Source organism: Tauraco erythrolophus, chromosome 18 (genome assembly GCF_009769465.1).
Source record: "Tauraco erythrolophus isolate bTauEry1 chromosome 18, bTauEry1.pri, whole genome shotgun sequence".
Lineage (NCBI taxonomy): Eukaryota > Metazoa > Chordata > Aves > Musophagiformes > Musophagidae > Tauraco > Tauraco erythrolophus.
In genome coordinates this window covers 13,997,272-14,015,028 of record NC_141482.1, presented here as the reverse complement: position 1 = coordinate 14,015,028, position 17,757 = coordinate 13,997,272, and the positions used below count along the sequence as shown (strand labels likewise).

At 40.1% G+C, this 17,757-nt stretch overlaps 1 protein-coding gene across 1 annotated transcript; it reads right to left on the bottom strand.

Moving 5' to 3' along the window:
* Positions 1 to 7,224: 7,224 nt before the first annotated feature.
* On the bottom strand, positions 7,225 to 13,058 carry MTG2 (mitochondrial ribosome associated GTPase 2). The gene is made up of 6 exons (XM_009984046.2): positions 12,897 to 13,058; positions 11,065 to 11,212; positions 10,525 to 10,640; positions 9,667 to 9,885; positions 8,070 to 8,208; positions 7,225 to 7,680 (listed from the first exon to the last, which is right to left on the bottom strand). The coding sequence occupies exons 1-6, from the start codon at positions 13,056 to 13,058 to the stop codon at positions 7,286 to 7,288; spliced, it is 1,179 nt and encodes a 392-aa protein (XP_009982348.2). The 3' UTR covers positions 7,225 to 7,285.
* Between the last annotated feature and the right edge of the window lie 4,699 nt (positions 13,059 to 17,757).

The following is a 17,757-nucleotide window of genomic DNA, read 5'->3' as shown; positions in this document are numbered from 1 at the left end:
GAATATAGCTATTTTTTAGCTTGAATAGTCACTAAAAGCAAATTTCCAACTATGCACTCACTCATCAAGTGACCCGGTTAGTTAAATGCATTACTGGTTTTGTTCCAGACTAAATACGTTAGGAAATTAACTTCTGGAGCACTAACTTAATTTAGTCTTAATATACAATTCTGGAGCTGTTCTGTGTTGATCAGTTTCATAAGCCACTTCATTTAATAAGCATTAAAAAAATCACTATCTTTAGAACATTTAATTAGTGATAATTTACAGCAATTAGTAGCACCAGTTAATAAACTGTACATGTTTCACGCGGCAATTTTTGTTATCCATCTATGAATCGAGTTTTATTTACTGTGAAAAAAAATCCTGAACACCTTCAAAAAAAAATAGGAGATGACTGAGCTGGCTCCCAGAAAGCTCCTGAACGTTAAAATGGACTGTAATACCATGGAGAGGGTGAAATGGATACTGGAGGGTTTTGTTGGGGCAGATGTGAAGCAGCACGCTGAGCTGGGCATCTCTTCAGCGAGCCATGTATTTTTGTGCTTTTCTGCATACATTTAGGTTAAGTACTTTGAAGCTAAAAAGGAAAATACGACATACATGGTTAGCTCTGAGTTATGCTTGTACAAGGCACCTAGGAAAAAAAGTTGTGTTACAGGACTAGCACTACATTACATTTTTTCTAAATGCCAGGTTCTCTGTCTTGCCACAGAATTTCTATGTGACACTGCAAGTCACTGAGGTCCAAATCCAGACAGATACTTAAATTCAAAATTTCTAAAATTCAGTGGGACATAGGCTTTTCCCAGCCTGGCTGGATTTGGACCTCAGCCTCCTGTGATTCAGTTTCTACCAGTGAAAGAAGGTTAATAAATCACTCTCAAACATAAGGTACCATAATATTTTTTAAAAAAAGAAGATGATATGATGTAAAACACATTAAATTTTCATCCCTCAAAGCCATTTTCCTAATGGTGATAAATTAGTTGAAGCTAGAAAATTTCAGTTGATACAGAAAGAGATGAGTTAGCTTACAAAAATAAAATACATTTTCTACCTCTATAGTTACAGGGGCCGTAAGGACCTTGCACAGCTAGCATGGGGCTTAACTCGTGGCATCAATGGGCAAGTTTCAAAACCACAACTGGCACTGAAGTTACTAAATGGTACCAGTTTTTGTTTTTCTAGACAGAGCTCGCTGTCCCAATAATTGTTGACTTGAATTACTGTTTTAAACTTCCACTACATGTCTGGTGTGGGGGTGAGTAAATGAAGAAAATAAACATTTTCTAAAATAACGCAGTAAAAAAAAAATGCTCATTTAATATGATGACCTTTTGCTAGGTTATTTTTGAAATGTGATAAATGTGTGTCCTGTCTGGACAAAGCAAACTAGCTGCCCAAACTCATCTTCCTCATTTGTAACGGAGGAAAACAACAGGAAATGAATAGCCACAAACCAGTATGATTTCATGAATAAGATAATCAAAATATGGACACTTCAACTGTAATATCACAGATGTCTTCCTGACAACCAGTGTTTTAGCAATTACATTGCCTCATGCAAATATTTTTCTTCACAAGCATTTTCCACTTTCAGTGGAAGATAAATTTCTCTAGATTTCGACAGTGAATAGCTAACTTCTATCAATGGCTGATTAGTGTGTGTGCAAAGGATGTACTGGGTTGGGATTCACACGGCTTTGGAAAACAGTGATGTTCCATTCTCAATTCTAATTAAGCACTGAGGAACCAAATGTCAAGATCCAAACGAGAAATCTTTAAAACTACGACCAAGCTTTTCCATACGCTAAAATTGATCCCAAACCACAGATGTTTTCTAAAATATTGACTCTTACCTACACATTAATTGACTATCGATTTCTCCAGTTACAAAGACGAAAAGGCACCCACTGAGGAGCTGAATAACAAAAGATAATTTGTTTAGTTTTCAGTCCTGCTTTTCAGTCGGTGCTAATAAGTCTGAATCTAAGTGCATTTCTAAAGTGTGCACTTTAGAAGGTGATTTTATCTGTGTGTAAAACATTTTCAGCATATGTGAATAAGCACAAGGCTCTTCGTGTTTTGTGCCTTATTTTACTCAATAACCATAACATAAACCAACAGCGTTTGCATATACTGCAATGCTACTTTCAGATTAAAAAAACCCATCCAACCTGGGCCACCGCTGCATTATGCCAGAGTGACTCCAATTAAAATTAATGGAATGTTACCAGAATAAAATGGATTGTAACAAAGTAACCAGCCATACCCATTACCTCTTACTGAAATGGAGCAGGCAGACATGAGTTAGTTATTAAAGCATAATTACATGGTCTAGTAGCATGGCTACTCTTCTGCCTTCACTCCTCATTCAGGAAATACATACATAATAAACAAATATTTCCATCTTGGTGACATAACAGGATGGCAATAAGTGAAGAACAGAGCTCACCAACGCATGCACACTTCGAGGAGTCAAAGCCATATCTCATATAAACAAGGGAGGGAGCGGATAAGCTATCACACGCTGTTAAGGCCTCCTTGGACAATTCTGTTTCAATCAGGAAAGAGGAGACGAAAAATTACTCGCAGTGGGAAAATGAAGGACAAACACAATCTCAATATTAAAACAAGGTTGATAAAAATCTCCTCGCTTTTGTCCTACCAGCCATGTTTTATATATCAGAAAAATGGGCACATACCACATGATAAATTTCAGAACTGCATAGAGAAAAATAGAGAGTGCAGCCTGAAGGTAGCTTTGTTCTGTTATCAAGAGTTGCAAAATCATCCCTTATCATTATTGGGACACGTATATAACCTCCCCTCCAAATATTAGTAACCTCAGTCTTTCCAGACCTCTGTAGTGCAGGCACAATTAATCCCAATTTAACAAGATGGGGAAACTTGTTAATGGGGAACAGCACTGGAAACTGCAGTATGAGAGACAAACACAAGGAAACAAAGCTGTTCTTTCAAGGCCAGGCATGTATCAATATTGGGAGGGATGAACTTAAGCAATATCGAGATGAAGTTTTAATATCAAACCCATTTTCACGATGGTGGTGAACTTCATTATTAACGGAAGTGGTCCAAAATCAAATTATAACTTTCACAGGAATGATAGGGCTGTAGACCTATTGAAGAGATGCTGAGCTCCAAACTTCCCAATTCTCCCTACACACACTGTACAATGTATTACCTCTCCCAAAAAGCCTCATCTCTCATAACTTGTGTGCAAGACAACAATCTCCAGATTACGGGCTACAGCGTCCCCAAAAATAAGAGCTCCCAAAGTAAAGGTAATCTTGCTACCAGTAAAAACCCATTTTTTCACAATGACATTCACAGAAAGATTAAGCCAAAGCTTCATTCATTGTCTTTTAACCTCTGTTGCAGAGTTAACAGTTCAAACAACACATTGGCATTCCAGCAGCCTTTCTGCACTCCTTCCCCTTGTCCTTGTCCCCCTCCTTCCCCTTGCCGAGACCCCGAGCAGCGCTATCCACACGGCTTCCCAGGGCGGGAGGCAGGGTGGTGGCAGGCCTTGCTCTCCTCCCAGTGTGGTGCTGCAGCAGAGCAGAACCACTGAGTACAAGTAGATGCCCCATCCCTGGAAGTGTTCAAGGCCAGGCTGGATGAGGCTTTGGGCAACCTGGTGTAGTGGAGGGTGTCCCTGCCCATGGCAGGGGGGTTGGAACTGGATGATCTTTGAGGTCCCTTCCAACCCAAACCATTCTGTGATTCTATGAAGTTCAGTGAGAGTCTTGTTTTTATCGCTGTCAGTGCAATGCATTGCAAACACATGTTGATTTACCTTAAAAAATATTACGGAATACAAAAAAGTGCTTTACACGTATAAGTAAAGCAGATTGCAAAATTTACTGCGCTTAAACCCCTTGATTCAATGTTTTAGCTAATGTACTGCAATGAGTCCTCAACATCCATATGTTTAAAGTGTGGTCCTTTTTAATGCTTGTTTTTACATTAACATTCCATCTTCTTTTTCTGCTCAATTTACACCACCTACGCTTTCCAAGAACTTACAAAGGGGGAAAAGATTGCAAATAAATATAAAAAACCACAATTAGCCCTAAAATACTGTTGTAATCAGGTACTAAAAAATGTATTAAAAAGACTAATATTAGAACTGTACAGTGCTAAACAAAATTATGGCTCAAGCTTCTCTAGGAAATATAAAATAGACTGGACTTCAATTCACATTAAAATAAGGCTTTTTGTCAGAATGAGAAATAAAATCCCCCCTATCTTTCCTCTTGTCAACTTGAAAAATCAAGGACAACACCTAAGGTTTCAGCAGAGGAAAGCAAAAGCTAGCTAAGGAAAGTTATGTAGAAGCAAGACACCAAAACCCCTCCAAAACCTAAACAAGCTCACCCACCCCAACCCCAGCCAAAAAAAAAAAAAACAGCGAGAAGAAATCCTATAGCACATCATTCTTCTCTGAAACAATTCATCATTCTCTCTCGTAACCTGATTATTTTCTCTTCTCTGTTCCTAGACATAAAATGAGTTTCCTTGGTAAATATCTTACTTTCAGCAGAACCAGAGGTTCCCCCTCAGTTCTGTACCTCATCATTTTCGGGATGCAAGAGGGACCTCCAGCGTGAGGTGACTTCCTTCAGTACGGATGTATGTGACTACAGGAAGCTCAAGCTCCTACAAACAGTTGTTCCAACACTAAAGCTGGAGCTATTTGGCACTTTCACGGACCGATGAAGGAGTACGTGCTCCTGTAAAGCCTCTTGGAAGCCCGTACACACGTGGTTAGGAACTTGGTGCTGTTTCTCCGGACAGGCCGCTGAAATGCTAAGAAATCAATTCTGTGGTCAATAGGACGTTCCGTGGAGCTCTCTGGCAACCTGCTGTGCTTTTTGCACAAAACACTCGCCGCTCCAAGAACTGAGGTTGCAGGAGCACTAGGACGTAAGGGTGAGAGCTCCTGCGAGCACAGAGGCTTTTGAAACAGCCTCTGTCACTCTCAAACACTGCCAAATATTAAATACAGTCAGAGCGCAAAGTATTTGCAGGTACCAAACGTTCTGCAAAGAAGCTGCACCAGTTTTTGTGTTCAGGCCATCTTCTCTTGGTTTTATTAAATGTGGCTGAAAAACACGTAGCAAGAGAAGGAAAAACAACAGTGAAGCCTAAAAACGCTGCACAAAACCAAAGAGAAGGACAGAACTGAGCATTACCCTCTACCTAATTCAGTTTGGTAAACCCCAGGGATGAAGCAAGCATGAAACAAAACACGAGAGCCATTTTGGGATTTAACATCTGTTTTCACTTTTTCGTGACCATTATTTCTATCAATATCAGCACTTACAACGCATAGACACTTTCCATACCTGATCACAGACAGAAATACTCAGAATGCAAATTTAGGAGAAGTAATTCCCTGTTTTGACCATGTTTTTATTCAGTAATTCAGGCGTTTGAGTTGATCTTGCACATTTTCAGAATAAGAAGGGGTATACACCTCCTTTCTTACACAGGCAAAGCCAGTGGTAACCCATAATCCCAGAGCTGATCCCAACACTGACATCGCAGGAGGGTGTGAGCTGAGCTTTCATTTGGAGATGGAACAAGACTGCCCCTTCCCAGTCACAGGCAGTTAGGGGAAAAGCCCACTGCTCCTGAAAGCCCAGAGAGCCATTCTTTTCAGGATGCAGCATTAGAGATTAAATCAAACAAAACGTGCGAAGCAAAGAAGCAGAGAGAATTATCACCTTAGCTGTAGCGCACAGAAGAAAGTAGGCAGAGGCTACAGCTGATTTTTTAATAAAAAACCCCCCCCCCTGAGTAATTTCCATCAAAAACTGAGTAATTCCCACTACTGCTGATACAGCAGAAAAAAACAATTTTAGGTTAAACATAACAAAATCCTTATTTGTAAGTTAAAAAAGCTTAACCAGAGACAAGCCATAGGTGCATGTTTTATAAAGCACCAAACTGTCCTTACAACTTAACTATTTTATTTCCTGAAAAGACAAAGCCAAGCTTACAAACATCACATCTTCTATTTTATGATGGTGCTAATGAGTTCATTTTTTAGTTTTAGTTCATTGATGTGAACTTTTTAGTTCATTGATGTGAAAAGTACACGCAAGGTCTGTAATTCCAGACTGCTGGTTTGGAAGGCAAAGTATATCTGCTTTTAAAAAAAAAATCAAGAAACATTAAGTAAAGGCTCAAGAACAACCATTTCTCTTGACTACATAAGCATTTGTGTCTCAGCGTTCTACAAGTCTGTTAGGGTCCCTTATAAAAAAGCTTAATAACATGCTTTGATAAATTTTGACTTTTCACTATCAAAATAATCATCTTTTACACAGAACATAACCAGAGTATAAAGAAGCAGCTCTTCTTCCAGCATGAGGATAGAGCAAAGACCCACTCTTCTAAATGAGGATTTCTGAATTCCTAGAGAATAAAATTTAAGAACACAGTTCACAAAATGATGTAGTCAAAAAAATAAAATAAAAAGAAGGGTGATTTACTCTATTTTTCTTGTATCTGGAATACCTAAGCCTAGGATTTCTTAGAACATGAGACTCCTCAAGGAAACTGGAGAACTCAGAAGTGAGTCTCAAATGACTGTTCCCTGGCTAGTTTACACAGCTACTTAGCTGCTGCCAGCATTTAAAGGTAGTTGATTATTTAGACTAATGAGGAAATAATTTCAAGCATTAATTGCAGCAGCTTCATGCTCCTCCTCCCTAAAAAACACTGAGCAGCTGTGCCTTCTTTGAGAAAAAAAAAAATAAACAACAAACAAAACAGGAGAAAAGTTTAAGAGAAGATAATTGGAAGTGGTTATGGTATAAAAACAGATAAACACGGGACCACCTTACTTTTATTTTAGAATTTTTGATTAGTGAAAATTGAGAAGCCACTTCACTCTGATTCAGAAAGCAAGCCAGCATCTCCTGCAGATCCTGAATTTCAGTCATTTCTACTAGATAGCATTCTCTTCATTCCACAATTAACTATCTAATGCCAAAAAAGATCCAGGTTTCCAATTCAACACCCATCATGATTACAATTTCAAAATTTTGTTGTAAAAAACAACAACAAAAAAGGTGAACGAACAAAAAATAACACTTTTCAATGCAGTAGTCCAGAACAAATCCACATGCTGTGCCTCTTACATTAAAAAAAACCCAAAAAACTATAAAAAAACATACAGATGCAATCTAATCAAATTATGATTTATTTTTCTTTTGTCTCCCAGTACAGTTCACAGTAGTTCTGGTTCCTACCACTTGACTGGGCTTTGCCCTCGTGATTGCTCTGTCTTCACATACGTGTCGTAGAACTCTCTCAAATGCCAGAACAGCTCCTCCAGGTTGTATCCCGTCAAGGCGGACAACGGAATGACCCGCTCCTCTATCTGTTCTTTCAGAAGTGGCAGATTGATCCTGGACTGAGCAAGGTCCATCTTATTCCCAACCACAACACAAGGCCTCTCGGACAATCCTTTTTTGTATTGTTCCAGTTCATATTTTAAGTCTTGCAGCTGAATCCACGGCTGGGACACAGAGAGATCTAGCACGTATAAGAGGAAGCGGCAACGTTCAATATGCCTTAGGAAGGCCATCCCGAGGCCCCTGTTTTGATGAGCACCTTTTATCAGGCCAGGAATGTCGGCAACTACAAGGCGAGAAATTTCACAGTGAATCCAACATGTTCAACAAACAAAAACCACAAATAACCGAGTCTTTTACTGGCCAGTGCAAGTACTTTTAGAATTACATCTTAACGCATCAATATTAAAGCATCCTTCATGTTATGTTTGGTTGCTACTAATTTTTAAAACCCCTAAACTTAAATTATTCCAGTGAAGACAGAATACAGATCGCTAGGTTGATATTAAGGGCACAAATAAGTGAGCGTGAAGCGGCTTTCAGCATTGTTTTGTTTGAAGTTCTTTAGAACTAGCAAGAATTCTATAGAACTGCTAAACTTCTGCAGCATTTCGAAGAATAACTCAGGTGATACAAATTGCTACCAAGGTGCACGCAACGTCCTGCAATTCCTACCTGCTACTTGTTCATAGTCCTGATAGCGGACAACACCGACGTGGGGATTTAGGGTTGTGAATGGGTAGGCAGCCACCGCCGGCTTGGCACGGGAGATGGCTCTCAAAAGCGATGATTTGCCAGCATTGGGAAAGCCCACCTGGAATATCAACACTCAGTAAAGCTACAGTTCTAGGGTAATCCTGATAAAAAAAAATGGAAGCTTTTGCAGATGTGGTACGGTTGTTTCAGCATGAATATAACAGCATTAATGTTGCGTACTCAGCTCTGAAAAGCATCCTGGTTTCCCCTTTTTTCCTAAATCCTGTTTTATTTATATGTGTATTTTCTCATTATATATTTTATATATATACATATACACACACACCATAAAATCTCTTTTATCCTGAAATAATGTTATGACACTTTGTCCTCCAATTCCCATTTTATCTCTTTTCTAACTCCGATTTACTACTTCCAAAAGAATTCAGAATCCACTCTGTCCCTGACTCAGTAACGTAGCTTGGCCTGTAAGTAACCAGAATGCCTAAAAGTTTGGGATTTTACAGCTCTTCACAGTCTCAACATCACAGAATTAAATTGAATCTCAGCCTTCTGGGGAGAAGGCAAGAATTTAAACAAACCTACCCCAGAAACAAAGTTACTCTGGGATATCCCACAGTTGATATACCATAGCTGCATAAATGGTCAATAATCCCAGATGAAAGTAGATCAAATCCTAAATTCTCCTGTTTCCTGATGTCAGACACTCTGAATTCTTGTCAGAAAAGTCAAGTACAGAACAGATTCACCTCAGATTTCCAAATTAGTGCCAAAAGTGTGAGAAGTGGACCAGAGTGTCCAGCTGGTCAGAGAATTAAGTACATGGATCAATATGGTATACGGATCATCACCAATGCCAACTCTTTTCTTAGTCTCTAAATAAATTCACAAAATTCTGCTAGACCAGACAGTTACTCTGCAGTTGTTGAACTACAGCAAGAACACTCTGCAGCAAAGCATAGTTTTAACAGCTTTACCAGCTGGTGTCAAAACATTTCCATACTTCAAAATGAAAACAGCTTAAGCCCTAAATTGACTTAGCATTCATGTCTAAATAGTATTTTCATTTCAGAGGATGCTAAACCTGGAACTAACAAAGTCAAATGTTTAATATCTGTAAAAAGAGAACTATAGGGATGAAACAGATGATGATTGGAACTTTATCAATTTTATTAAAAAAAAAAAAACCAAACAAGAAAACAGAAACAAATTTAGAAGAACTCTCCATACTGTACTGTTCGTCTGCAGACTGGCAGACAAAGCCTGCTGTACATCATCAGTGAATCTGTTAATCACTGATGAATATTGCACATTGCTTTTCTATGTATAGTTTGGATTTTCACGAAAGTAGGATGATATCCAGTAGCAAGAGAGTGACAACTCTGCAAATCACTTTGGACAGCCTTCTGCCAAGCAATAGCAAGAAAGCATTGAGTTGCATCTCTAAACCAGTAAGCCAAAAGGCTAACAAAAATGTTATCAAACATTATTTCTTCAGTCAGTCAAGTGTCATCCTACAATGATACAGAATTTGAAGAGCCACAGTGACACTCACCAGTCCTGCATGAGCTGTTGTCTTGAGTTCCAGATGGAGGACCCTTTCCTGACCTGGCTCTCCGGGAGTAAATAATGTTGGTGCTCGGTTTTCATTGGAAAGAAAAAAGCGATTACCTTTCCCTCCAGCTCCTCCATAAGCTGCAACATACTCTTCACCGTGTTGAGTGAGGTCAGCTACAACTTTTCCATCCTCCTTAACCAGTGTACCTACAGGGACCTTAAAGAGAAGACAGATGCAAGCATTACACTGAAGCTCAAAGTCTGCAGCAGAGCTGTCTTCATCAGACGCTTTACCAGCTGATTTCAGATTTGTTGGAAATCATTTCTCCATCTTCTTAAGCTGGGAAATCCAAAAAGAGAAGTGTACTTCATGAGGTTCACTTTCTGAACCCAAACAACAGTCAGACATTTACACTTCACTAAAGCGTTCACAGAACCATAATCCTCTTTCTTTCTTTTTAAGCAAAGAAGCCTAAGCACTGTAGTGAGCTAAGAAACATATCATAGGTGTACACCAAAACAGGCATACTGAAGAAAAAAAGTATGAAAGAAAAAAGCCTGCTCCTATTTAAGGAATTCTGTGTTCTGATTGCTCTAGGCACATAACCTTTAGAAGTAAAGCAAATCAGGACAGTATTTGTTTTGGTCAGATGTACCTTCCAACATCTAATTTTTATAAACAATTCAAAGCAGTTTGATTTGCTTGTGTGCCAACCAGCCCTACCTCAGCAGAGAGAGCACACAAGGCTCCCTGCAAAAACACACAAGATTTTTCTCACAATAAGGTCATCCAGCTTGAAAATCGGCAAAGTTAATACCAAGCTAACACACTACCACGCAGCCTTAATTTACTTACTTTAACATACACATATGCACCATTAGCTCCGTAACAGTTTTTGCTTCCTCCTCTCTCTCCATGAAAACCCTGATAGAAGGGGAGGACTGAAGAAAGTGATTTCATTTGCTGGTCAGCTGTAAAGCAAAATACGCGTATTTTAAACACATTGTTTTAGTAGAACAGGCACAGAAGAGCAGGCTCGACTGTTTTTTCCCTTTTGAATATTGCATGAATACACATTCCATTTACTGTCTCAACAAAAACATATCAGGGAAAACTAACATTACTGTAAATTGTGATGAAGTTGAACTGCCTTTACTTATCTGCTTAGGTTTATTAACCGCGCACTTAATAATGTGGTCATTCCAAAATAAGCCATTACAAAATACTCTGGAAAATTCATTTGCCACATTAGCAGATTTTGCAGCAGAGTGGTGGCAGAAATAGTTTTACCCATCTCAAGAGTAAAATTTGATCAGATCCCAGCCTTATCATAACATAATCAGGCACCAGACCCTAAAATGTCTGCAAAATACCCTGATTTTCAAAATGCTTTACCTTTCAAGATGACATGACCCCCATCACCTCCATTTCCACCATCAGGACCTCCAAAAATTTTTCTGGGTTCACTATAAAAAGAGCGACCTCCTCCTCCTCCTTGTCCTCCAACCACACGCACTTTCCGGTGATCCACGAAATAGCGTGTCTGTAACAAAGAAGGGGTTTGCACCCTTTAAGCACAGTTTATCAGAGTCGTCTTCCAACAAGTCGATTGTTCTGCAAAACTTAGTAACATGCAGACCTGCTATTTTTAGTCATGATGAGTTCCATTCCACAGTAAAAAAAAAAAAAAGAGTAAAAAAATCAGAACTCTACTGCCATTCATAGATCAACTAAACACAGCAATATTAAGTATATTAATAAAGAAAAATAGATCTCATTTTTCAAGTATTGTTAAGAACCTCTTTAGAAGTACAAGCCTGAGGCTATGTTGATATAACCTAATACAGCAGCTCAGACACCAGAAGTACAAAACTCATGTTAAGGGAACTAATAACAGGAAAAGTATCCTTTTAATACAGTTGCATAATGCTGACAGGTACCTCAAGACAGCTACCACACCATAAACCAAAATTGCTCATTAACTACATCCCTACTCATGAAAACAAAAATTAAAAAAAAAATAATTATATACGTAAACATTAACTTCTTTAAATTCAACTGAAATTTGCAAAAAGGACATAGTGCATATATGAGAGGGGGATTCTCATACTGATTCACACTTTCTATACCAGGAGAAATTAAGGCAAACGTCGATCTTCCAACAATTAAGAAAAGTATTATATAAAGTATTCGCAAACAGAATAAGCAGAAGAAATGTTAATATAAGCCACAACCAGTTGCTCATGGGGTAAAAAAGATATAGGGTAGAGAATCACAGATAGGTAGAGAGAATCACAGATCTTGTCTTTATTTCTGATAGGAATTTAATATTGGACTTCTGGCAAACTAATTATGTTTCAGCTTTTCTGTCAGCAGAACAGGTTTGATGATATTTTCCTACCTCTAGAAACGGGCTGAAATCCCCAAGGGAAAATATTAGAGAAGGTAGGTGAAATTGTTTACATATCAGGACAAAAAAAAAAGTACAACCTTGATTGTGGTAACATCCAAATTCTGTCAATTACTAAGAGACTTCATAATGAGAATGAGTAATAGGGGTCATTTTAATTAAATAGCCCAAACAGTATGCAAGGGAGAAAAAGTCTCATTAGTATTATGACACCAAGATAAGCGACTGAAAAAACCACCTAACTCTTGATAATTAAAGTTATATTATGACCAGTGACTTCTTAAAAAGCGTCTTTTAGAAAAGCATTTGGCACCACCGCTCGGCGACACAGGAAACTATTGCTTGGAATGGGAAGTGATTTACTGGTCATTAAAAATAAGATTTCCCACCGACGTATAATCAGAAAAAGAACATGAACAAAAAGTTCCAGCCCCCTGCAGCGTCTCTGACATAAAATGCCATCTGTTTGGCAGCTGACCACTGTGCAAGACTATAAAAACAGTGATAAAAGCCCCAAAATTTTAGATTTAAGGCTGTGTAAGCCTTTTTGCTTTCCGGACCTCGGCATGCTTCCGGCCAGGAGGTGCTGCGGCCACAGGCAGCTCGCCACAGCCCTCTGGACACCGCTCACGTCACACGGCAGGCTTATTTCCTCTCTCTTCGGAAAGTTAATCCGAACTTAGGAAGATTGTCCCTCACACCAAGAGCCTCACTTGATCGCCGTGAGGAGAAAACGGCAAGGAGCGGGTAAACGGGGTGACCGCCCCCCAAGGTAACCGCGTTACCAGCTAAGCAGCTGATGCACTCGGGAACTCACCAGTTTCCGTTCCGAAATGACTCTTTTTTCCCTCAGCCGCCTGTTTTTTGAGCGCCTCGCGCACGTTGTGGAGAACGCCGGCAGCAGCGCCGGGCTGAGGAGGAAGAGGGCCGGCCTCCACGGGGGCCAGCCGCCCCGCGAGGCCCAGCAGCGCGGCAGCATGACGGTAGCAGCCGCCGGAACAGAACGGAACAGCCCGGCAGCCAAGCAAGGCCCAGCACCGGAGCAGCACGGCCGCCGGGACCGCCCGGCCGGAGCGCGGCCCCCGCGCAGCCGCGGCCCGAGCCCCGCCCCGCCACGCGCACGCGCCGCTGTGGAGAAAGCGCGGGAAGGCGCGTCCCGCCGCGCCGGGCGGCTTCTCGCCCGTCTCCCCTCAGCCCGAGGCTTTCCTTCACACACCGGCGCCCGGCTCGCCGAGCCTCACAGCGGCCGTCGGAGCACGCACAGAGGCCTGTGTTACTCGTGAGGGTTAAGTTAGTCCTTAGGCCGGGAAGGAGCGGTCCCGCTGAGCGGTACGGGAAGGCAGCACCTGGCGGCGACCCAGGCAGGACTGCCATAAGTCCTTTCCCTGGTCCCCGACCCAAATTCACTGTCCCCGGCAGCAGACCGGACCAGACACAGCTCCAGTGCACACTGACCTGTTGACTGGGGACTCTGGATTCTCCCCGAGGCTGGGGGGATGGGTGATTCCGAGGTGCAATGCCCAGATACAGATACCTGGAAAAGTTGGAAAAGGGATGAAATGACTGGATTGGTGAGTATTGAATTTAATTATTCTATTAATTGCTTCCACGGAAGAATAAAGTCAGATATAGATTCTTAGCAAGGGTTGGCTTAATTGAGCAGGGGGGTCAGAGCTGGCAAATAGGTAATTAACTAAGTATTTGGCTATAATGGGATCAGGCCAATCCACGATTCCCCCATGTAGCCCTTTGGGTTGTATTTTGAAAAATTGTAATAGTTCAGAGGCAATCCAATGACTCAAGAAAAGATGAAAAGATGCTGTAGCCAATGGTGTCCGAATTGTAAATTGGCTGGTGGTGAGGTCTGGCCGGCAAACGGATCAGTGAACTGTACTACTATGTGACAATTGATGTTGTTTTGCTGTTGGATAGGCAAATGGGATGAAATACCTTATGTTGGTGCCTTTATGACTTTATATAGAAAGCCTAATATGAGAAGAAAATGCAAGCTAACAGCTGACATGGCGATGCATGCGGCTGCTGAGAGAAAGGAGAGTTGCACGGTCTGTGGCAATAGAAAAATTGCGAGGGGAGAGAAGCAGGAGGATGGACAATTACTGGTCCCAACAGCCACACCTCCTTAAAAAAATAACACTGAACAGTCCCCAAGTGATTCTAGCTCACCATCAGGCAATGAGAATTTCAGCACCATTTCCAGTTGGGACTAGAGGACGTACTCAACTGGCTGTTCAGGCTCCCTTTAGACAAGCGGTGGGACTGGAAGGATTGCCGGGTTTTGTACGTCTTCCATTCAATACCTCTGACCTGTTAAATTGGAAACAATCTGTTGGATCCTCTAGGGGAAACCCTGAAGGCATGCACCAACTGTTAGAAACTAGAATGTTAACACATAATCCCAACTGAGGAGATGTACAAGCTCTATTAAGTACGCTTTTCACGGCAGAAGGAAAGAGAACCATTATTGAAAAAGCCAGAGAAGGCGAGGGAGAAGGAATAGGCAGGATGGCTCTGAGAATTTTCTGCCTACCAAAAGGGACCCAGAATGGGATCCTACTACAGGGGGAGAGAGAGCTCAAGTGAAGTAGTATCCACAATTGATACTATATGGGCTTCAGCATGTAGTGCCTAAACCAAAGAATGTGTCTAAACTTCATGAAGTAAGGCAGGGTCCAGAAGAAAATCCATCAGCCTTTTACAAAAGGCCAGGTGAAGTAGCTAGAAAATGGACGGATTTGCATCCAAGCTATGAGGCAGGTCAAAGGATGTTCAGTGTGTTGCTTATTGGGCAGCCAGCTCAGGATATAAGGAGAAAGTTGCAGAACGTTGATGGAGCAGGGGGATAGAAATAGCACATAAAGTATATAACAATTGGGATGAGAGAGAAAGAAAAGAAGCAGAATAGAATGAAGTTGCAAACATCTCTGTTGGCAGCAGCAATAAATGGGAATAATATTAGAGGGAGAGACGGGGGAGGAGGGAGAGAGAGACACGAGGTGGAATAATGAAGGGAAGAAACACACAAAACCGAACTCTGTTGGGGCCAAACCAATGTGTGGTCTGTAAACAGAAGGGACACTGGAAGAAAGAATGCCTTAATTGAAAGAGGGTAGAGGAGCAAGGTCATGTAGGAGATGCTAACCTTAACATGTTAGAGGATTCAGGCAATGAATGAAGGGGACTGGGAGAAAAACATCTCCCTGAATGATTCCCCTATTTCCAGTTCAGCTCACTATCTGTGAGGTGATCTGTTAATTACCTACATCCACTCTGCACACACAGAGTGTTTGATCTTTGCATATCAAATAATCTGAAAGCTGGGACGAGCTTTCATCATATATAAATATCTATGAAGTGTGTCAGAGAAGTAGGGGAGAAGGTGCAACTCAAAGGAATCTCCCCGTATCCGCTGTTTCCATTCAAAAGTCTGTCATAAGAAAAGTACCACCACCGTCACTTTCAGGTAATATTTAACCTAAACAATTTTCAAGCATTCTGTATTACAAAACAGAAAATGATACAATTAATGGAAGAAGTAAAAATGCTGGCATCACTTTGTTTCCACATTAATACATAAAAATGGACAACACAGTAAATAAACATTTTGTTATTAACAATTAGAAATATTAACACCAAAAATCATGTATAAATTAGGAAATAAATGTACAAACTATTTCCAAAGTGCTCTTTCAAATACATTATATACACAACATTCAAGAAGTTCTTAATGTAAGACATTTCAGATTGATGTAATGTTGCTGTTTCGTTTTAAGTGGTGTTCGTATTCTCTCAAAAGTATTTCAGCACTTTCAAAAACCACATAAAAGGCATATTTCCAAGCTGGCAAAGAGCAATATTGCATTCTTCTGGCTATCTGTAATATTAATATATTGTAAAGAGACTCTTGCTTCTTTTCTGTTCCCTGCTATTTGAGAGTACGTATTTGCATGAAAACACCAGCAGGAAAGATGAGAGAAATGATGACTGACTAAAAAAATGTCTTCTATTTTATCAATAATTAAAATTATTAATGTAGCAAGGGCAGTGCTTGGGCAAGATTTAAGAGTAAACTCTTCAGCTGTCCAGTTAAAGACTTCCCTGTACAGGGGAAAAAAAAAAGTAATTAATTGAGAGACATTTTATCTCCTTGTGGTCTTGTTTTTTCAAAATACGAAGTACTAGAACTCAAAATCCCATAAATACACCAGTTCAGCCAAAGAAAAGGAGAAAGTCCTACAGAGGGTGTGTTTATATTGTAAATTTGCAATTAATCTTGTATCAAAAAACGCTCACGGAGTATGGTCATCCTAGCCTTTTGCCTCAGAGAAGTTTGGACATGGAATTTCATTTAGCACTTACATCAGCACTTTATAAATGCTTTTTTTCAGCACTTTATAAGAACATAAAACTGAATAGAAGTGACTTAACATTGTTCATACTGGCTTTTACATACCACTAGTTTTTATTTCTAAAATCTCTCTCTATCGGTGTTCTCTCACTGGTTGACTCCATTTACAGTTCCTCTCTTTATATGCATAATATTTTCTCACAATTAAAGCTGAATTTAGTTGCTTATCTGCAATAAAGACGGATTTTTTTTCTTTTACTGCTGAACTATTTCTGTCAAGCTACAAGAAAAAAATAAAAGTGATGATGAGCTGTAAGAACAGTTGACCAAAAGATTAGGACAATATTTATGGTTATAATGCTTGCTGGAAAATCTGAGCAAGGGCAACGGAACAATCAGAGATAAAGGAGGATGCCAGCCACCTGCTTGTGAAATTTGGCATGAAAACATATACGTGAGTTATAAAATTGGAATAGCATATTTAAGACTGGAGTTTTGCCAGGTGTTTTTCTGAGCTAAGCACAATATGAAGCAATATTGACATCTAGGAGGCTGACGCTGCAGATCTCAGAGCTCCCTTCTACTTTTCTTTCCACGACAGAAATACCTTAGTTTACATGGATATATAAAAGGTGCCTTTAGTGATTAACATTTTCTTGAATACAGGTTTTGAACCTCTTTCTGTACCTTCTAAAACAAAAATGTGGACTTATGCAGATTACTGAATTGCAAGACGTGGGTAGGTAGGTATTACAGAAGTTGCAGTTGATTTTATTTTTATCATATAACATAGAACTGTCTTCACGTAAAGAATGTATCCATCCTCTTATTCTTAAGAAGCAAAGTTAAGAGCCATGGATTTCAGAGGCTGCCAGATAATCTTCAATGTGTTCAGTTAAAAAAAGCTCAGTAACCCACCACAGGACAGCTCCCTGGACTGGGATATGACTGAATGGCTTTGTGTTGAGCCAGACTGCAGAGGAACCTGGCTGTTTTCCAGAGCAGGGCACAACCGTGATCCAATGATCCTAAAGCTATTTAGAAACATCAAGAATGGGGGTAAATGAAAAAACTTCTGCGTTGTATCAACATACAGTACTATACACAGCACCAAATATCAAACCATTAAAGCATTGTCTTGTTACCAGTAGTGCACTGCTTCATATCCAGCATGAAATGAACACTGTTCACATACAGACGCTGCTTTGTGCTAAGGGGTAACGAACATATTACAATTAATCAAAACTGCCTGTACATCCAGTTCAAAAATGGAGATACTGTTGAAATGAATCTGACACAGGACCGTATTCTT